The sequence below is a fragment of the Canis lupus genome, chromosome 23 (genome assembly GCF_048164855.1).
Source record: "Canis lupus baileyi chromosome 23, mCanLup2.hap1, whole genome shotgun sequence".
NCBI classification, from domain to species: Eukaryota; Metazoa; Chordata; class Mammalia; order Carnivora; family Canidae; genus Canis; species Canis lupus.
Window position 1 is genome coordinate 22,381,746 of NC_132860.1, and position 22,973 is coordinate 22,404,718.

Consider the following 22,973-nt stretch of genomic DNA (forward strand, 5'->3'; position numbering starts at 1 on the left):
TGGTGGGTATTTGTCATTTCTAATGGCTAAGTAATATTCTGAATGGAACATCTTGATGATAAATCATGCTTCTAACCTACCATTCTTCCTGTGAACACAGTTGCTGTCACATCATATAATTCAGTTATTCTTCTGGTATCAATAACATATATATGATTCCCCTTTGATAAATTTTTATTGAAGTATAATTAGCATACATCATATTGGTTTAGATGTACAATATAATGATTTAACATTTGTATACATTGTGAAATGTTCATTATAGTAAATCAAATTACTATCTATCACCATACAAAGTCAAGAACCCCCCCCCCCCATGAGAACTTTCAAGATTTACTTTTGGAGCAACTTCAAATTTGTAACACAATACTTTTTACATGAAGTCACCATGCTATACATTATATCCCTGTGACTTATTTTATAACTGGAAGGCTTTACTTCTTGACCCCCTTCACACATTTTGCCTACCCCCAAACTCCTGCCTCTAACAACCATCAATCTGATCTCTTTATCTATGAGTTTTGTGTTGTTTGCTTGTTTTATTTGTTAGTTTACATGTCTGAGTGAAATGATATGGTGTTTGTATTTCTCTCATTTATTTCACTTAGCATTACACCTTCAAGGTCCATCTATGTTGTTGAATGGCAAGATTTCATTCTTTTTATGGCTGAGTATTATTCCATTGTGTGTGTGTGTGTGTGTATATATATATATATATATATATATATACTACATCTTTATCCATTATTCCATTGATAGACTCTTAGGTTGTTTCCACTTTTTGACAAATACTAATCAATCTTTCACTTCTGTCTTATTCCTATGGCTTTCTTGGATTAATTTTTTTATCTGTCCCCATCAATACACTTCAACTGTGTCAACTCTTGCTTTACCCTAAGGTTTTCTCAAATGGGAAAGTATTAAAAATCCATGGGCCAAATAGAGAGATATTTCATTAGATTCCTTTCCAAGCAGAAGATATAATGAAGGCAGGGAAATACAGAGCTCTGAGAAAGATTTCTTTTTCCCTGTAACTCAGAATGCAATGAGCTGGAATATGCAACATACCAATATACTCAGCTCTGGTGAGAAAGTATTTATGGTAAGAGAAGTGTAAATTCAGGTATTGTGCTTGCCTAAGTTTCTAGGTATCTTGACAAGAGCTGCTTTCCCCACTGATTCTTCTTGGCTGCAAATCTAATGCTTCATAAGAGAGTCCCAAGATATTGACCATGGATGTAGGGTCAGTTAAGAGATTCAGAGGAAGAGAGGTGAAACAATGGATTTTTGGATCTGTGGAGGGATTGGGAAAGGAAGTACCAGACAGAAAAGAAGTTTTTGGGTAAGAAAGTTCTTTTCTTCTGAGCACTACAATCAATATCATTGTACTGTGCCTGTCACACAGTTGGACTCTGAGCTCTCCAATCCTCTACAATTTCAACCAAATACACTGAAAAATACACCTATGCTTAATATCTTTGCATTAACCACCTATTCCACACCATCACTGTTCCCTTCCTGAAATATGCAGACTTGCAGAAATGGTATAACCACTTTGAACAAAATCTGGCAGTTTGTAAAACAAAACAAAACAAAAAAAAACACACACTAAAATTCAGAAATTGAACTTTCAGCTTAGAATATCCAGAGAAGCAAAACTGAGATTCTGTTTCCTCCATAAATAATGGAGGTATTTATTCTAACAAAAGAGTACTCATACCCTACAGGTCAACACTATTAACTTTGAACATTTGTAAAAATTAAACAAAACAAACAAAAACATGAAGGCACTAGAGACTGACAAAACACTTAGAATCTACAGTGTAATAAACAATTAAAAGAAGGGACTATACTATTGAAGGACTTTCCTGGTTTTATGGCTTTTTATTTGCTCAATTGGTAGTGAGCAGGACAGTTAAAACTCAGCAGCATAGAGACTTATTAGCTTGAAAAGCAAGAGGAATGATTTGGGGCTATTATAACAGCCAGTAGGAGAATGCCTGTAAAAGAGAGATCCAGAGGAGGAAATCTCTTATTTTACATACAAATCGAGCAATTCTTTGAACAACATATGTTTGAAGTGAATACAGAGGAGTCCAAATAGACCTAAAAGAACTGATCAAAATTTCAGTTGCTGCAAAATGCAGGGGAGATTTTCGAATTTGAGATCAACCAAATTAATTGCCTGAAAAATAAATATCCTTCAGAAAAATAAACAGAATCCAGAGTCTTTACATCTCATTCACAATTCCCCTTGGGGAATTTAAGGTACATGTTAAAATGGTTTAACCTACAGAGAAACTAAAATAGTCCATACTCAACAACAAGGTGATCAATGGAGAACAACTTCAAGGTAATGCAGATACTGCATTTAAAACAGGACTTACAACAAGGAAGATAAGAACTTCACCGTAACTATCATAACTAGGGTAAAGCCTATTAAAGAAAACTTGCTTATAATAATCATCAAATAGGAAATTCCAAAAGACAAATAGAAATAGTTTTATTAATTGAAATAGTAAAACTAAAAGCTTTAATCACTCAAAAAAGTAATCCTGGACTGGCTTAAGAGAAATTTAGAATCACAAAAGAAAGACTGAGTGAACTTAAAAGTAGATTAATGCAAATTATCCAATAGGAAAATAATGAACAGAGCCTCAATAATCTATGAAAAAAAAAAATCAAGGCTTAACATAGGCTTAACCCCACAGAATAATCAATAAAATGCAATGATAACAAAACTATAAAGATAGCTGAATCAAATGAGGAACAAAAGGGTAAAAGTTGTATGTTCAGTATATGGAGAAAAGCATTGCACAATTCTATGACATTCTAACATAAAAGAAGGAGAAAGGAAGGAAGAGGTGTTCAGAATGGTGAACATAAACTCAGGTGCAGATGAGCCCCAAGACAAGGGGTGGATGAGGAGTCAAGAAGGTTCAGGAGCGTGGTGGGCACAGGGTGATAGGCCCGGGGCAGTTCCAAGGATTGAAGTATGGATACACAGTGTGAGAAAAGCAACATTTAGAAAATTTGTAGATGAGTGACCCGTGGTTTGTGACATTAAGAAATGATACAATCCCTGCTTCATAGTCTAGGAAAACCCCAATACGATGGGGAGGAACAGCCATGGAAATAGTCAAGACCATGGGAAGAGATGTAGATGACTCCTCAAAGGCCTTATACTCAAATTTATTCTGTAACCCAATGACCCAGTAGCCACACTGAGGTCTGTATCTAGAGTAAACATTTTGATTATCTGTGCCTTGTCTAACACCAAGATTTATATTATGAAAACGTTTTCTAGAGTATACCCCCAAGATCCAGGCAGTCTTCTTGGACACCTCTATTTCCCAGTAGTGTTTCCCTGAGGAGAAATATTGGGAGCCCAAGATACCATAATTACTAAACTTAACAGGCCAAATTGGCACAGACATCACTTGTCTCTGGTCTTCTGAAAGGACAAGGCTTAGATTTAAGTTGCTTGGGTTCAGTGTGATGTCCACTGCAGAAAAAAAAAGAAAGAAAGAAAAGTAAGATCAGGTGACAAGTATGGGGTTGGTTTATCTTCTGACATTATAAAGAGGGAACTTGGGAAATGATTTGGTAGAACTTGTATTGATGGATTGGGGAAAGGAGTAAGACACTGGAGAATTGTATTTCATACACACACACACACACACACACATATATATGCTAAAAAAGATATATATATATATATATATATATATAGAGAGAGAGAGAGAGAGAGAGAGAGAATATTATATATATTAACACATGGAGCTAAGATTATGAGATCTCACTGAAATCGCAAGTTTCTGAAAGGGGATTAGAGCACAGAGATTTGAAGAACCAGTAACTTCTTCTTACCCCAGTAGCACTGGACTTGTGTTAGCTCTGAAATGATAAGAGAGTCAGTGATGCTGACTAGAAGCAAATGACTAAGCACCAATGCCTATCTCTTCTCCAGAGTAGGGCCAGCAGAGGGGAGCCCTGTGAGGCTATGAACTGGTGAATGAGAGGATGGACTAGGCATCTAGCCATTCCCCCTTAGATTTAACCACATCTCTCTCAGCAATATCCATCTTCTGTGAATACCCTCCTCCTTTCTATTCTCTCTTTGAAACTATACCAGCCCCCCACTTTAGTCACTGACACCACAGGAGTCCCACATTCACCCATCTTGTCCTGGCTCTCCTCACCTCTACACATGCGCAGCATTGTGCTCAGATCTGGAGCATGGAATATACTCTTCAGTCTTTTGGAAACAGTTTTTGGCTTCTTCAGTGTCCAGATCTCACTCCTAGGCATGACAAAAAATGTTGATCCTACTTCTCTTACCGTGTATCCTTCCAATATGACTGCCTTCCTCTCTCTTTCCATGCCACTGATGCACTTGAACCCTCCTCCCTGAGAAGCTTGAGTTGGGGAGAAGGGAGAGTCCTAATGCTGAAGCCAGAAGAAATGTGCTCATGTCTACCTTCTCATCTACTATCTGTATAACCTTGGGAAGGTATTCATCTCAAACAGTTTCTTCTTCTAAAAATGGAATAGTTAATCTTTTTCTTGATACCTCATGGACATAATAGAAAATTTGATGAAATAACATGTAGGAAAAGCCTTTGCTACCTCTAAAAAATGTATGCAGTCTGTGGGAAAGTTATCACGGTGGGTCTTTCAAGGAGGCCATAGATGAGTCTTCCCAGGCAGAGAGATCAGTAGTGAGGCTGCAGATGCTAGCTATGATGTGAAATCCACAGGTCTCTTTTTGAGAGCCTGTGAGCTTGTGCCCTCATCCAAAGCCTGAATCCCAGTGGTGTGACCCCACAAATAACATTTGAGATTTCAGGTGCTCTGGAAAAAAAGTTAAAAACACTTGGTAAAGGAAAAATTATGACCACCAAACTACAAACTGTTAGTATTTCATGTGTTTGTGAGGAATTTAATGTTGCCAGGTAGGTTGCCAACTTAACCCACAAGAACTACTTTCCTATATAAGCTTCTAACAAGTGTGAATAGGAAGAGATTAATTATGGCACCACGGTCAAGCCTGAGGCTCGGGGTTTTTGTTGTTGTTGTTGTTGTGGTTGTTGTTGTTGTTGTTTTTAATCTAAAGAGAACCTGCAGAATGACCTGGTCTTTTATATTCTCATGCAAGCAAAGTAAATATAAAGGAGCTGCTCCTACAACCTACTTTAGGGCTTGTTGAAGCCCTCCATGTGATAAGATAGGCATGGATGGAATACAGGAATGAGACAAGGACAAAGTAAAGTCATAGAAGCCTGATAGTAAAATCCCTGATCCTTATTACCCTTACTTTCCCTAATTCTGTGAACTCTGACCACTAAATTCACCACCATAGAATGTGATCTATTCCCCATACATATGGAGCACTTAAATCCTTGTCTATGACCAACAATTTAAAATAATACTACATCCAAATTTCCCTGATTTGGAAGACTTTTTATTCTGATTGACCATCAGAACACTCATATGGCTACAATCCTTTCTTCATAACACAAAAGCACCACCCCATGGTCACCCATACATACCATTTCATGATTCCACTCATGTCCTAGAAGAAGAGAGAAAACAAGAGTCAAGGTATATAAATATTAGAGCAGGATTAATGAAAGATAGAATAGAAGAACACTAGAGAAAATCAGAGAAATCAAATGTGAACTATTTGACAATATCAACAAAACTGACATACCATGAAGAACAGAGAAGACAAATTATTAAAATTGGGAATGAGAGGGAACACATTACTACTGACTTTTACAAAAACTAATAGAAATATAAAACTATGAACAATTGTATGCCAACAAATTAAATAATCCACGTGAAATGGACAAATTCCTAGAAAGACAAACTATCAGTGCTAATTTAAGAAGAAATAGAAAATCTGAATACTCCTAAAAGATGTAGCTATTAGACTGGAAATAAAGAATTTCCTGTGAAGAAGGCAGGCCCAGATGGCTTCACTGGTGAATTTTGCTAAAGATTTAAAGTGGAAATAATAGAAATACTTCACAAATTCTTCCAAAAAATAGAAAAGGAGGTTATAGTTCCCAACTCATTCTATGAAGCCAATACTACCCTGATGCAAAAACAAGACAAAGACATCACAAGAAAAGTGAACTACAGGCCAGTATTTCTTATGAATATAGATGTAAACTTCTTCAACAATATACTAAAAAACTGAATCCAGCAAAATAGGAAAGATGATATATACACCATGGTCAAGTGGGATATATCCCAGAAATGCAAGTTTGGTTTAACATAAGAAAAGCAATTCACATAATTCACTGGATTAATAGAATAAAAGTAAAAACAACATGATGATTTTAATAAACACAGGGGAAAATTTTTGACAAAATTGTGTCCCAGGGATAAATCCTACTTGGTCATGGTGAATAATTTTCTTAATGTGCTGTTGGATCCTATTGGCTAGTATCTTGTTGAGAATTTTTGCATCCGTGTTCATCAGGGATATTGGTCTGTAATTCTCCTTTTTGGTGGGGTCTTTGTCTGGTTTTGGAATTAAGGTGATGCTGGCCTCATAGAATGAATTTGGAAGTACTCCATCTCTTTCTATCTTTCCAAACAGCTTTAGGAGAATAGGTATGGTTTCTTCTTTAAACGTTTGAAGAATTCCCCTGGGAAGCCATCTGCCCTGGACTCTTGTGTCTTGGGAGGTTTTTGATGACTGCTTCAATTTCCTCCCTGGTTATTGGCCTGTTCAGGTTTTCTATTTCTTCCTGTTCCAGTTTTGCTAAAAATGGCCCAATGTAAAAATACTATTATAAGAACATTAAGAACAGAAGTACCTCTTATTCCCAAGGTAACTAACCTAAAATCTCATCTAATTTTTCATCCATTTTTAAGTATGGAATTTCTTTGTTAGCTCAGACTTCTGAGTCAGTGTTGAAGGTAACAACAGCATGCAAACAACAATAATACCTCTAGCAAACAATAGGCATATGATAAAATGATCCATCCCTATCACTACAGTGAAGATCCAGATAATAGGAAAGTTGTTATAAGAACTTTCAAGGGACAAGGTTATGAAGGGACAGCATCACAATCAATAGTATATATCTTAACATGTTGGAAAGGAACACTCAAACTCCCTAATCTAGTGTAAGAGTAAGTTCCTTGGTTGGCCTGTTTGTCATTCTTTGAAGCTGTTATCTAAATGTGGGAAGTTAACCCCCCAAATTCATATTTATCTACTGAGCACTGTTTTTATTACAAGTAACCAGATACCAACTGAAGCTGGTATAAGTGGAACAGATGCCTGGAAAAGTGACATAAACACGAGTCTTCATGAAGGCAGTTGAAAGAGCTGTGAAGAGCTTGTGAATGAACTATAAACAAGAGAAAAGGAATAAATCTGCAAGATTTTTGTTTTTACTCATATATAATTAAAATGCCAAAAAATTCACCTTCTATAGTTCACAATTTAGTAGGTTTTAGTTTATTTATGGGACGCCTGGGTGGCTCAGTGGTTAAGCGTCTGCCTTCGGCTCAGGGGGTGATCCTGGGATCGGGGATCAAGTCCTACATCGGGCTCCTTGCACAGTGCCTGCTTCTCTCTCTGCTGTGTTTCTGCCTCTGTGTGTGTGTGTGTGTGTGTGTGTGTCTCATGAATAAATAAATAAATAAAATCTTTAAATATATATATATATTTATCATCACCACTATTAAATTCCAGAATATTTTCATTATTGCAAAAAGAAACCTTACTGTTAATAGCAATCATTTCCTATTGCCTCCTCTCCAGAGACTCTGGAAACTACTAATCTAATCTGTGTTTATGGATTTATCAATTACAACCTTCATATAAGTGGAATCATACAATAAGGGCCTTTTGTGTCTGCCTTCTTTCACTTATGTTTTCAAGGTTCATTCACATTATAGCACCTATTAGTGTTAATTTCTTTTTAGAGCCAAACAATATTACATTGTTTGGGTATGACACATTTTATCTATTCATTCTTCAGTTAATCTTTCCACTTTTGAGTTCTTATGAACAATGCTACAATGAACTTCTGTATACAAGCTTAGGTGTGGACCTGTTTTAATTCCCAGGAATGGAACTGCTGAGCCATATGGTAACTTTAACTTTTGGAGGAACTGCCAAGCAGTTTTCCAAAATAGCTTCAACACTTTACAACTTCACTAGCAGTATATGAAAGTTCCAACTTCTACACCTCTTTGTCAATTCTTTGTATTGTCCATTTTTTGGTGGAATTATCATTGTGGTTTTGATTTTACATTTCCCTGATGGCTAATAATATCAATCATGTTTTCATGAGCTTATTGGCTATTTATATATCTTCTCTGGGAAATATCTATTCAAGTACTCTTTTTCTAAAAAAAGATTTATTTATTTAAGACAGAGAGAGCAACATACTTAAAGGATCTATCCAACAAGAGGACTTAACAATCCTGAATATATATGCCCCGAATGTGGGAGCTGCCAAATATTTAAACCAATTAATAACCAAAGTGAAGAAATACTTAGATAATAATACACTTATACTTGGTGACTTCAATCTAGCTCTTTCTACCCTTGATAGGTTTTCTAAGCACAACATCTCCAAAGAAACGAGAGCTTTAAATGATACATTGGACCAGATGGATTTCACAGATATCTACAGAACTTTACATCCAAACTCAACTGAATACACATTCTTCTCAAGTGCACATAGAACTTTCTCCACAATGGACCACATACTGGGTCATAAATCGGGTCTGAACCGATACCAAAAGATTGGGATCATCACCTGCATATTCTCAGACCATAATGCCTTGAAATTAGAACTAAATCACAACAAGAAGTTTGGAAGGACCTCAAACACGTGGAGGTTAAGGACCATCCTGCTAAAAGATGAAAGGGTCAACCAGGAAATTAAGGAAGAATTAAAAAGATTCATGGAAACTAATGAGAATGAAGATACAACCGTTCAAAATATTTGGGATGCAGCAAAAGCAGTCCTAAGGGGGAAATACATCACAATACAAGCATCCATTCAAAAACTGGAAAGAACTCAAATACAAAAGCTAACCTTACACATAAAGGAGCTAGAGAAAAAACAGCAGATGGACCCCACGCCCAGCCGAAGAAGAGAGTTAATTAAAATTCGAGCAGAACTCAACGAAATTGAGACCAGAAGAACTGTGGAACATATCAACAGAACCAGGAGTTGGTTCTTTGAAAGAATTAATAAGATAGATAAACCATTAGCCAGCCTTATTAAAAAGAAGAGAGAGAAGACTCAAATTAATAAAATCATGAATGAGAAAGGAGAGATCACTACCAACACCAAGGAAATACAAACGATTTTAAAAACATATTATGAACAGCTATACGCCAATAAATTAGGCAATCTAGAAGAAATGGACACATTCCTGAAAAGCCACAAACTACCAAAACTGGAACAGGAAGAAATAGGAAACCTGAATAGGCCAATAACCAGGGAGGAAATTGAAGCAGTCATCAAAAACCTCGGACACAAGAGTCCAGGGCAGATGGCTTCCCAGGGGAATTCTATCAAACGTTTAAAGAAGAAACCATACCTATTCTCCTAAAGCTGTTTGGAAAGATAGAAAGAGATGGAGTACTTCCAAATTCGTTCTATGAGGCCAGCATCACCTTAATTCCAAAACCAGACAAAGACCCCACCAAAAAGGAGAATTACAGACCAATATCCCTGATGAACATGGATGCAAAAATTCTCAACAAGATACTAGCCAATAGGATCCAACAGCACATTGAGAAAATTATTCACCATGACCAAGTAGGATTTATCCCTGGGACACAAGGCTGGTTCAACACCCGTAAAACAATCAATGTGATTCATCATATCAGCAAGAGAAAAACCAAGAACCATATGATCCTGTCATTAGATGCAGAGAAAGCATTTGACAAAATACAGCATCCATTCCTGATCAAAACTCTTCAGAGTGTAGGGATAGAGGGAACTTTCCTCGACATCTTAAAAGCCATCTAAGAAAAGCCCACAGCAAATATCATTCTCAATGGGGAAGCACTGGGAGCCTTTCCCCTAAGATCAGGAACAAGACAGGGATGTCCACTCTCACCACTGCTATTCAACATAGTACTGGAAGTCCTCGCCTCAGCAATCAGACAACAAAAAGACATTAAAGGCATTCAAATTGGCAAAGAAGAAGTCAAACTCTCCCTCTTCGCTGATGACATGATACTCTACATAGAAAACCCAAAAGCCTCCACCCCAAGATTGCTAGAACTCACACAGCAATTTGGTAGCGTGGCAGGATACAAAATCAATACCCAGAAATCAATGGCATTTCTATACACTAACAATGAGACTGAAGAAAGAGAAATTAAGGAGTCAATCCCATTTACAATTGCACCCAAAAGCATAAGATACCTAGGAATAAACCTCACCAAAGAGGTAAAGGATCTATACCCTAAAAACTATAGAACACTTCTGAAAGAAATTGAGAAAGACACAAAGAGATGGAAAAATATTCCATGCTCATGATTGACAGAATTAATATTGTGAAAATGGCAATGTTACCCAGGGCAATGTACACGTTTAATGCAATCCCTATCAAAATGCCATGGACTTTCTTCAGAGAGTTAGAACAAATTATTTTAAGATTAGTGTGGAATCAGAAAAGACCCCAAATAGCCAGGGGAATTTTAAAAAAGAAAACCATATCTGGGGGCATCACAATGCCAGATTTCAGGTTGTACTACAAAGCTGTGGTCATCAAGACAGTGTGGTACTGGCACAAAAACAGACACATAGATCAATGGAACAGAATAGAGAATCCAGAAGTGGACCCTGAACTTTATGGCCAACTAATATTCGATAAAGGAGGAAAGACTATCCATTGGAAGAAAGTCTCTTCAATAAATGGTGCTGGGAAAGTTGGACATCCACATGCAGAGGAATGAAACTAGACCACTCTCTTGCACCATACACAAAGATAAACTCAAAATGGATGAAAGATCTAAATGTGAGACAAGATTCCAACAAAATCCTAGAGAACACAGGCAACACCCTTTTAGAACTCAGCCACAGTAACTTCTTGCAAGATACATCCACGAAGGCAAAAGAAACAAAAGCAAAAATGAACTATTGGACTTCATCAAGATTAGAAGCTTTTGCACAGCAAAGGATACAGTCAACAAAACTAAAAGACAACCTATAGAATGGGAGATTTTTGCAAATGACCTATCAGATAAAGGGCTAGTATCCAGGATCCATAAAGAACTTATTCAACTCAACACCAAAGAAACATACAATCCAATCATGAAATGGGCAAAAGACATGAAGAGAAATCTCACGGAGGAAGACATAGACATGGCCAACATGCACATGAGAAAATGCTCTGCATCACTTGCCATCAGGGAAATACAAATCAAAACCACAATGAGATACCACCTCACACCAGTGAGAATGGGGAAAATTAACAAGGCAGGAAACCACAAATGTTGGAGAGGATGCGGAGAAAAGGGAACCCTCATACACTGTTGGTGGGAATGTGAACTGGTGCAGCCACTCTGGAAAACTGTGTGGAGGTTCCTCAAAGAGTTAAAAATAGACTTGCCCTACGACCCAGCAATTGCACTGTTGGGGATTTATCCCAATGATTCAGATGCAATGAAACGCCGGGACAACTGCACCCCGATGTTTCTAGCAGCAATGTCCACAATAGCCAAACTGTGGAAGGAGCCTCGGTGTCCATCAAAATATGAATGGATAAAGAAGATGTGGTCTATGTATACAATGGAATATTCCTCAGCCATTAGAAACGACAAATACCCACCATTTGCTTCGACGTGGATGGAACTGGAGGGTATTATGCTGAGTGAAGTAAGTCAATCGGAGAAGGACAAACATTGTATGTTCTCATTCATTTGGGGAATATTAAAAAATAGTGAAAGGCAGCCCCGGTGGCCCAGCGGTTTAGCGTCTGCCTTCAGCCCAGGGTGTGATCCTGGGTACCCGTTATCGAGTCCCACGGCCGGTTCCCTGAATGGAGCCTGCTTCTCCCTCTGCCTCTGTGTGTGTGTGTTTCTCATGAATAAATAAATAAAATATTTTAAAAAAATAAAAATAAAAATAGTGAAAGGGAATAAAGGGGAAAGGAGAGAAAATGAGTGGGAAATATCAGTGAGGGAGATAGAACATGAGAGACTCTTAACGCTGGGAAAAGAACAAGGGGTGGTGGAAAGGAAGGGGGGAAGGAGGTTGGGGTGTCTGAGTGATGGGCACTGAGTGGGGTACTTGACGGGATGAGCACTGGGCGATATGCTACATGTTGAAAATTGAACTCCAATGAAAAAATAATTTAAAAAATAATAAAAATTTTAAAAAAGATAAATTCGAAAGTCAGATGCTTAACTGACTGAGCCACCCAGGCACCCTAGGTTGTCTTTTTTATTGTTGAGTTGTAAGAGGTTTTCTATATATCATGAATATTAAACCTTATCAAATGTATGATTTGAAAATATTTTCTCCCATTCTGTGAGATGTTGTTTTCACTTTCTACATGGTGTCCTCTGAAGCACAATTTTTAATTTTGATGAGCTCCAATTTACCTTATTTTTGGTTGCTAGTGTTCTTAAGCACCATATCTGTGAAGCTATTGCCTAATTCCAAGTCACAAAGATTTCTACCTATGTTTTCTTCTAAGAGTCTTATAATTTTTGCACTTTCCTTACTTTTAGATTTTTTTATCTACTTTGAGTTAATTTTTGTATATGATGTGAAGCAGGGGTCTACCTTTATATTTTGGCTTGTGGATATTGTTTTCCCAGCCCAATTTGTTGAAAACATCTATTGTAAGTTTATTAAAGTTTGTCTGGTGATATAATCACTTACAGATCCTGGTAAAAAATGCAAAGGCTGGGTGGGACACCTGGGTGGCTCAGCATTTGAGCATCAGCCTTCAGCTCAGGGTATGATCCCGGGTCTGGGGATGGAGTCCTGCATAGGGCTCCCTTCCGGGAGCCTACTTCTCCCTCTATATCTCTGCCTCTCTCTCTCTGTGTGTCTCTCAAGAGTAAATAAATAAAATATTTTAAAAAATGCAAAAGCTATTTTACTACAATGGATCTGAGGACCTAAAGTTAAAATAGCACTTCAGGTGATTCTGATAGAAGAAAAAAAAAGAAGAAGAAGAGTTATTAACCTCTATCACAAACTAATCTGAAAGCAAAAAAAGAAGAAAAAAGGGAACTAAAAAAAGCATAAAGAAAAAAGAAAGGACTAAAATGCAAGTATCAGAGAGAAAGGAAACAAGCCAAAATGTGAAAATCAATTATCCTTCTGCTTGATAACAAGAATTTTAAAAAGTATTTTGGAAATACAGCAAAGAAAGGGAAGAAATAGACAGGAAATCAAGCAAAAAATATGAAAATTCTGGAATTCCCTTAATGACCATCATACATCATGACTCAGGATCATAGTCACACTAATAATGCTTCAAAAATAGTATATAAATTTTAATGTTAGTTCAAATTGTTCTCTCAAGTCTCTATAGGTTTGCACCAACATAATTTCCTGACACCAGCAACCTTTCTGACATACACATACACTCATATACACACTTGCACACAGAATCTTACCACTCAAGTATGACACATCCTATCCATATATTTCCCATCCTCCTAAGAAAAGGCTCAATGTTCTTTCTCTTTATACTTAAAAAAAAATCTAAGAGGAGAAATTTATAATAATAAATACAGATTTTTTAATTTTAAAAAAAAGGATTCATTTCTTAAACCTGAAAATGCATGTATTTTCCTGTAGCTAAAATAAATGAAAAAAGTTTGACAAATGTCCAACACTGGATCACAGATAATAGGGGTATTGAGAATATCTCTGGATACCATGGATCTTCAAGTGTATTTCCTTACTTCATAAAATAATAAAGTAGGACACTCCCCTGCAATGCTTATATTAAACGGTCCATGATATTTTGAATGGATGGCAAAGAGGGGCTTCACAAAGCCAAAGGAACCTTGTAGTGTCAACACTGAGATCAGAGCCCAAAGACACAGAAATGAAAGTAACATAAATTCTGTTTCAAGAATTCCAAATTGGGGGATTCTTCTTACCTGCAGCAGGTCCACTGTTGACCATTTACTGCGATGCTCCAGATCTGAGATGAGCTCTTTCACCAACTGGTTCTGCTGAGCCAACTCAGCCTCACCCTCAGCCAAGTTATCCAGTATCCTCTTTTCCTCTTCTTCTAATTTTTGCAGAACTCTCTGCTCTTCACTGTCCAAAATGCTTCTAAGCTGATTGAATTCTGTTCTAATTCTTTGTCTCTCAGTCTGTATCTGGTACTGCAAGATTAAACAAACAAAAGAGATAAAGAATCTATCTGCCTGAAAGCCTACTGTGTAAGGGATTACGAGCCAGGAAAAGAAATATTTTTTCACTGAGTTCTAATCAAGAGGGAAATGGAGGCATGGGGTCAATTTTTGGGAAAGCTGGGTATTTTTCCTACTGTTTTCCCTTTAGTACATACCAAAAAGCAAGCCTCAGACTGTCTTTTAATTATTTTTTTATTGGAGTTCAATTTGCCAACATATAGCATATCACCCAGTGCTCATCCCGTCAAGTGCCCCCCTCAGTGCCAGTCACCCAGTCACCCAACCAAAGCAAGCCTCAGACTGTCTTATCCAGGCCAACCCTGGGATGAAATGTAATACCTAAATGAGGCTTTAAGTTGTATGTGGCTGTATTGGACATTGACATCTCCCTGCATTACCACATTTCCAAGTTTAAACCTTAGGGAAAATCTTGGTCCTTTGTCCAGAGTCCTTCACCAAAGGTATCAGAGCTTCATTGGAAAAGAGGAATGGAAGACAGAATTCTCTATCCTTCCTCACCAAAGAATCTGTCTTTATGCTCAGTTCCAAATCCCTGTGTGTACTTGTAACATGTCCACTCTCCAACCCTCAATTGTAACTGAGACAGGACAAAGAATCAAATAGCTTCTGGATGCATTCGGTGTCAGGGAAAAAAGAAGGGGCTTCCTTGTGATTTGGACTGAAGGTCCTGCCAAGATTCCTGTGTCAAAAACCCATCAGAAAGCATCTCTTCCTACCTTCCAGGAAGTCCTCTCTCCTCTGATATCAGTTTCCAACTTCTCAGCTTTCTGCTGCTCTTTCCTCAGCCTCTCCACAGCTGCCTGGAGATTCTCCTGTGAGAGAAAAGTCACATCAGACGACTCACATTAGGAGACATCATCAACCTATGAGCTTTCTCAGCAAAGAATGAATGGAGAAGAAATCATGCTGATCTCAGAAGAGACCAGTTAACAGAAACAGTGATTAGAATCTATGATATGAGAGAAAAGCTAAGGAGAATACATCATTTGTACCTGGGTGGTGGAAGTCACCATCCCTCACCAAGAGTAGCCTAATTCTCTCTTTTCATAGAAGATTGATCCTGCTGTAACAAGAAAAATCCCATACTCTTACTGACACTCTTTCCACATCCAATCCACAAGGTTGGAACAGCAATCATCCTGCTGAGGGGAACTATGAGAGCCAAGTTTGTGAAAGGAATCCCTGACTCATATAACAAAAGAGAAAAAAGGAAAACTTCTCACTCTTGGCCAAGAGTCTAGGCTCTAGATTCTATGCTCATTCTTTATTTTTTTTAAGATTTATTGATTTATGTTAGAGACAGAATATGTGTGTGTTTGTTAGAGTGGGGGTGGGGGAGGGGCAGAGGGAGAGAGAAAGGGGAAGAGACTCCTTGCTGAGAGCAGAGCCCCATGTGGGGCTAAATCTCATGACTCTGAGATCACAAATGAGCTGAAACCAAGAATCGGAGACTTAACTAATTGAGCCATCCAAGCCCCCCAAGGCTCACCGTTTATGTAAGTGTAAGGAATAAGCAGAATTGTCCTTTAGGCATTGGAAGCTTAGCATAGAAACATACCTGGAATATTACAGGGCTCAGTCTCATGGTGCCAAGGTGAGTAAAGAAGGATGGAAAGGTGAGATTTCCCACCAAGTACCATCTTCCCTCCTGTCTCCCTCCATCCTGGGCCTTACCTGATACTCCTTGACTACTTCCTCCACGAGGAATGTTTGGTGTCCCCGGTGCTCCTGAGACCGCTCACAAAGCCAACAAATGACCTTTCTATCCTCCTTACAGAAGAGCAGGAGCTTCTTTCCATGGCGCACACAGAGGTCTCTCTTCAGCAACTCTTCTGGGTTCAACTCAAACATTCTGATTCTCTCCACTATGTTGACCAGATGCTGATTATGCCATAGGTTACTGAGTGAGTATCTGACACCACACAGAGGACAGGTGCTTTCCCCTCTGGGGCTGATCTCTGCCTCCTTATTATTCACAGCAATGCAGCCTTGACGGAAGCTGTGACCACAGTCTAGACTCCGGGATTCTGTCGAAAGCTCCAGGCAGATGGGACAGGATACCTCATCCTGTATGTTCAAGATTTTTAAAGCCATAGTACGTCTTCCTTGGCTCTTCCTATATTTGCTCCTGAGCCTCTTCTTGCTTAAAAGTTCCTGGATGGCTGGACAGATTGAAAAAGGATAAGGTAAGATTGGCAGAAATGTAAAAGAATCATAATTGTGCAGATATTAAGGATTGGCCAAGACTGAAATGTTGGAAGGACAAAAAGAAAGAGGGAAAAAAAAGAAGAAACAGCAATGAAATTCAGTGGCCTGGTAAAGCTGCTAATGCCTCAGGCTTCTTCTGCAATTGTTCTTCTTTCAGCCTGGAATGATCCTCCCCTTGATATTTGCATGACTTCCTCTTACACTTCATTCAACCCTTTCCTTAAATATTTTTTTCATCAGAAGGACCTAATATGATTACTTTATCTATAGCACAATTACTAATATACCATTTGTTGTACATTTGCCATTTTTTCTTATTATATTATATGATATATGACATCTTTTCCTTAAATATCCTCCCCGTAAAATCTAATCCCTACATAGATCAGGCACTTTGTTTTTATTCACTGCTGTATCTCTAGTACCTAGAATGCACAGGAACACAACCTTTGATTAATTTATAAAGAACCTCCTCATTTCTCCTTAGGTAATGAATTCTTTCTTTTAATCATCCTTTCATCCTTTTGTTCCATTAATTATCTGTTTTCTAATAGATAAACATTGGGACCACAGATATAATTTCAACATAAGAAATACTTACCTCTAAATATGCCTGTCCCATATAGAACCCTTCCATTCTTTCATATTCACTCCCAGAGACACTCACAGAAATAGCAAAGGCCACAATAGGGAAAGAATTTTATCACTAAGAATTATCGAACCTATTTATTCTTTATATGAAAGTCCTTGAGAAATGAGTACTTTATTGAACTGTTTAAATTGAATGAAGTAGCTTATAAAGATTATTTCATTCTCTAAGTTGAATTAGGGTAAATACAATGTCTTCAGGATCCTCATTCAGACATCTGGTAGGTGTGATAAACACTACCACCCAGAGGTCCATGTTTTGGAAGAACTAATAATTTGCCAAATAGGAGAATGTCAAAGATATCCCCCTTGCATAAGTAAGGGTTTAACTAAAAGGTGTGAGAAGGGATATGGAATGAGAAAGAGGAAAAACACATTCTAGAGAAAAGAATTCACATGTATGAATGCCCTGCTGATGGAAAATACAACACGTACAGGTTTTAAAATGCCCATATGCCTGGTGTGCCGAGATTTGCTAAGCTTTTGGCATTAATGCGCCTGTAGAGACCAAAAGAGTCACACTTTCTAAATGATGTAAAAGAGACAGTCTCTCTCCAAAAAGCAGGGATCAGTGATAGGAATTGTAGGACAGGCTGCTGGAGGGAATACAGAGAAGCAGATGAAGCTGAGAGAGAAGGTAAGAGAAAAGAGACAAGATTGGGAGTTGGGTTGGATATGTAACAAAAAAAAAGTCATCATCAGGCTTACATCCTTTCTCCCACAAAAAAAGATACTGGCATTACCTTCTTCTAGTACTTTGACTTATTTTTATTATTTTTCAAAGGTACAGACCTCTGCTTCCACAAGTGGGTTGTTACTCTTGTAATGAAATATTTGCTGGTAGGGTCTTGGAAGCTCCTCTCATGACTCTTACCAGGTAATCAATCTATTGCCCCAAGACTTACCTAAGCCATGTTAGTTTCATACATACCACCTGGTCTTGTTTTCTAACAAGTAACCTCTTGAAGGGGATAAAGTACCTTCCATATCACTGTGTGGACCCTCATGACTGACATGAGAAGGTCATGATGCTATGCTGTATCTCCTGTCCTGTATGCCCCAGATAAGCTACCTGAACCTGACTGGTTTACAACCTGCTAAATCATATGAATGGGAATGGCAACCCAAACCTAAAACTATTGGTGGTAGTCAGTCAGAAGGCATCACAGAGTGGTAACATGGTGACACTGCTGATTCTCAGAACCTGGGTTCATTATGGACAAGAAACTGTGAGGCAAAAAAAAGGGAAGATCTCAGTAGATATTAATGTTATGATACCTGTTTTAAATAATTGAATTCTATCCCCCATATCGATATCACTTGTGTGAATGTGATATTTTTTGGAAATAAAGTCTTTGCCAATGTAATCAAGTTAAGATGAGGTAATACTGGAATAGGATGGGCTCTAAATCCAGTGACAAGTGTCCTTTAAGAAGAAGAAAGGGAACATGGCATACAGGGAAGAAAGGCCATGTGACAATGGTGGCCAACACTGGAGCAATGCAACAGCAAGGCAAGGGACACCAAGGATTTCACGAAACCACTAACCAGAAGCTAGGAGAGAAACATGAAACAAGATTCTCCCTTATTACCTAGAGAAGAAACCGACTCTGCCAACATCTTGACTTTGGACTTGTTTCCTGAACTGTGGAAGAATAAATTCCTGTTTTAACCCATAATTTATTATAAAACCTTAGGAAGCTAACACAGTTGAAATAAAAGAACTCAGCTGTGTAACAAACTATAATCTTCCCTTTCCCCTAAAAAGAGAAAAATAGGGGCATGATGGAAGCTGTATTAAGATAAAGTTAGGTCCAGAAATATGTCACTTCTCCAATCACCCATGAAGTGAACCTGGTGAAAAATAAAGCTGAATGTGGGCTGGCCAATGTTATCTAGCCAATGGTACAGATACTGAAAATTGTCCAAAGGCCATATGTTATTAGCTCCTAGTTACAATGACTTTGGTCAGATCAGGCTTTAATGACTGGCAAGACCAGGGGTTTACACATGATAATATCCACCTCTGCTTACAACTGAAGCTATAAGCCAACCATAGGGATGGGGTTCTCTGTTATCCTTCATTCTATTCAGAATCCAACCAATGCTGAGAAACAACTAAAGTCTATAGGGGAGTGGACCATGAACTCTACCATGGGGTTATAAACCTCAGGTTCACAGTGGGGCTACAAGAAATTGATGTCAAATTAGCTGCCACCACACTGGCCACAGAAGGAAGATGGTATAAAGGAGCCAGTCCCCCACACATAGGTAGTGACCCCACCAAAGTCCAAGAGTGACCTGAGAGTCCAGCAGTGGTCAGGAAGATAGGAAGGGAATACAAGTAGTATCTGCCTGATGGAAGTCCCCGGTCAGCTGGCTGTCACAAGTGTCAGATGATTATATCCTATACTTGAGTCTTCTCCTAACATCTGGACTCATGATAATGCAACTTTATGCCTCTCTGCAGGTCACATAGTAAAATAAGCATCTCCAGGAAGTGGTGTGCAGGAAAGGATGTTCTCTGAATTTTCAAACAGCATCCTCGCCACTTTTCTTGGTTTCATGGGCCAGAAACTTCCAGTGGGGGAAGTAGGACCTATTTTTGACATGAAGAGACCTGGGGAGCTCAGAAATATTGTGGTTCCCCTCCCCATAACTCTATATTGGGAGTTCCTGCTTCAGAAACTCCTTAGAATTCAGGACTAAATTTGCATTCCCCCTCTCAACCCCCCATACATGACCCTCTCTCCAAGAGCTCAAGCTGTCTGGCAAATATATTTTTAAAAAGTAATATTTTTAGCAAGTCAATTAAAAAAAGTCATTCTGTAACAGGACCACTTTTATTACATTGTTCCTGGTCTCATTAGTTCATCAGAGGATGCTAAGAATGTTTTCTTCAAACTAGTTCCAATCATTTCCACTACCATTATCCTGTCAGGAGCCATATGTCTTCCTGCATGGATTCTGGGAAACTATTCTCCCTGAAACTATCACTGCCCTTCCTCAGTTTGCTACCATCTCTGTTCTTACATCATTGAGTAGAATGTTCCTCAAAGCAAGTACCAGTCCTGTCACCCTTACTTGGCTCAAATACATGTCATCCAGCATGAGACAGTCATCATCCCCACCGTCTAGTCAGGGCCACATTATATACCGCCTCCTCCTGCCTCTAACACCTGAGGCCACCCCCTTCTCTTCTCCCTGCTTATTCTGCCCCAGCCCACACGGACCTCCTTTCACTCTTGGTAGGAAACCCATACTAAAGCCTTTAAATCCCTCACATTCTTAAGATTCTACTCAAATATTTCCTCATAATGAGGCCTTTATGAAAACTACTTACAGTTACGAGGCCTTTATCAGGTCACTGCATTTGACACTTACAAACTGTTACCCCATAATATTAGTCACCTTCTTGTGTACATATCCATTATTTGTTTGTGTACAATCTCTCCCCAAGTAGACCATAAGATCTTTTTTTTTTTATTTTTTTTTAGACCATAAGATCTTATTATGTATTTAACATTTAGTGCATGTCGAATGCATATTCATTGCACTTTTTTTAAACCAGCAGCTTTAGGTCCTATGAATCAATTGTTTAAATAAAGAAAGAAATAATAAATCTGTTTTTTCCAATGTGCTGGGCTTTGTTTTGGACCATGGGGCACAATTAGTGTCTGAGCAGAAAGGTACCCTATCCAGGAGTAAACCATAGACTCCCGGGGAGACCGGAGAACAGGATGGAATGGGCATGTGTCAGAATAAATCCATCACTGTGTATGGCCCCTTTTGAGCAATAATCAACCCCTGTTAATTAGTTCTGAATGAAGAAAAATAGTAAAGAATTGAGGTAACCATGCAAAAGTGTGTCTACAGAGGAAGAATGATGAAGAAAGAGCCCTAAGGCAGGTAAGGATGGGTCAGTGGGCTACTGGAAGCAAGAGTACTTGGGCCTATTCTGGAAAGTTGCAAGGATACTCCTGAGATTGGCACTCCCAAGAACACAGGGTGACAGGGGCCCACAGAGACAGGTGGCAGGCACATCACTCCACAGACCAGCAGCTAAGGAGATGTCAGCAAGGCCATAGACAGCCCCTTGGTTGGTTTGCCAGAGAAGAATGAGAGAATCAGCTTCAATATTACCCCAGTCATGCCCCCCAAACTCCATTCTGTCTCATGCTCCACTCTAGGAGCTTGGGCTTTCAAACATTTGGAACACAAGGACCTCTTTTGCCAGCTTTTTTTCAAGCAGGTAGACGTGGGCAGAAGAGAAAATACTTTCTGTTCATCTTTGAGAAAGAGAGATAGAGAGCAAGAGAGGAAACGGACCCAATTCTCTTCAGCCAGTTAGATAATTCAAACTAGAGAATAGAAAGGGGATGAGGATGGACACAGGCTGGAGAAAGAAGGGCCCCTCCAGGAAAGAAACAATGCCCTCCATCTCTTGGGCGTTCCTTTCTCTCTAGGCCATCCTCTCCAGAGTCAAGGCCACCATCTGTCTGCATTCAGAGCAGGAAGTTGGCAAGCTGACTTCGATTCCCGTCAGAGCAAGTCTGGGCCACACAAAAAACTCACATAACTTGGTATAGTACCTTCTTTCTAGCTTCTCCTACCCTCTCCCTCTCCACACACAGACCCTCATTAACTTCCCCAACTCACCTGTAGGCCCCAGCAGAGAAGTCTTGACTCCCGATTTAAGTGGTGAAGAACAGCCAGGGCAGGCGTCCTCAGCATTTCCTCACCAAACAAGTGCTGGGTCTGCGTAGCTCCTTCTGAGCTGCTGGCTTGGAAACGAAAGTGAAATCCTCAGAGCCGAAAGGAAGATGACAGGGGAAGGAGCTTCTGGGCCCAACAGGCAGCAGTCCTGTAGAGCGGAAGAAAAATGCTTTAACTCAGTGGTTCTCAAGTGGGGGAGGCCAGGGCTTGTCCCAAGGGATGTTTGGCAAAGTCTGAGGACAAATTTGGTGGTCATACCTGGGGGGTGCTACTGCCATCTAGTGGGTAGAAGCTAGGGGTACGGCTAACTGTTCTACAGTGCACAGGACGGCTCCCACAGCAAGGAATTCTCCAGTCCAAAATGTAAATGGTGCTGGGAAAATTGGACATCCACATGCAGAAGAATGAAACTAGACCACTCTCTTGCATCATACACAAAGATAAACTCAAAATGGATGAAAGATCTAAATGTGAGACAAGATTCCATCAAAATCCTAGAGAAGAACACAGGCAACACCCTTTTTGAACTCAGCCACAGTAACTTCTTGCAAGATACATCCATGAAGGCAAAAGAAACAAAAGCAAAAATGAACTATTGGGACTTCATCAAGATTAGAAGCTTTTGCACAGCAAAGGATACAGTCAACAAAACTAGAAGACAACCTACAGAATGGGAGAAGATATTTGCAAATGACGTATCAGATAAAGGGCTAGTTTCCAAGATCTATGAAGAATTTATTAAACTCAACACCAAAGAAAGAAACAATCCAATCATGAAATGGGCAAAAGACATGAAGAGAAATCTCACAGAGGAAGACATAGACATGGCCAACATGCACATGAGAAAATGCTCTGCATCACTTGCCAGTGCAAAGGGAACCCTCTTGCACTGTTGGTGGGAATGTGAACTGGTGCAGCAACTCGGGAAAACTGTGTGGAGGTTCCTCAAAGGGTTAAAAACAGATCTGCCCTACGACCCAGCAATTGCACTGCT

The 22,973-nt window shown here is 39.0% G+C and overlaps 1 protein-coding gene across 3 annotated transcripts; it reads right to left on the reverse strand.

The window, feature by feature from the left end:
- Positions 1-156: 156 nt before the first annotated feature.
- Positions 157-22,217, reverse strand: TRIM34 (tripartite motif containing 34). 3 transcript variants are annotated; one of them, XM_072794321.1, is made up of 8 exons: positions 21,923-22,216; positions 16,082-16,569; positions 15,124-15,219; positions 14,126-14,356; positions 5,553-5,575; positions 4,203-4,303; positions 3,871-3,897; positions 157-3,505 (listed from the first exon to the last, which is right to left on the reverse strand). In XM_072794321.1, the coding sequence occupies exons 2-8, from the start codon at positions 16,499-16,501 to the stop codon at positions 2,940-2,942; spliced, it is 1,464 nt and encodes a 487-aa protein (XP_072650422.1). In that variant the 5' UTR covers positions 16,502-16,569; positions 21,923-22,216; the 3' UTR covers positions 157-2,939. The 3 variants fall into 3 exon arrangements, with proteins under 3 accessions (XP_072650422.1, XP_072650423.1, XP_072650424.1); XM_072794322.1 differs by lacking the exon at positions 3,871-3,897 and having other exon boundaries at positions 21,923-22,217; XM_072794323.1 differs by lacking the exons at positions 157-3,505; positions 3,871-3,897 and having other exon boundaries at positions 4,203-4,854; positions 21,923-22,217.
- Between the last annotated feature and the right edge of the window lie 756 nt (positions 22,218-22,973).

Bases quoted from the DNA above. Each gene is read 5' to 3' on its own strand.
- TRIM34 (XM_072794321.1), bottom strand. From the start codon at position 16,501: ATGGCTTTAAAAATCTTGAACATACAGGATGAGGTATCCTGTCCCATC. The intron at 4,304-5,552 runs GTATGTATGGGT...TGTCATGCCTAG, and splicing joins ATGAGTGGAATCATGAAATG to GAGTGAGATCTGGACACTGA. The intron at 3,506-3,870 runs GTAAGAAGAAGT...TTTTTTCTGCAG, and splicing joins ACAAGTCCAGTGCTACTGGG to TGGACATCACACTGAACCCA.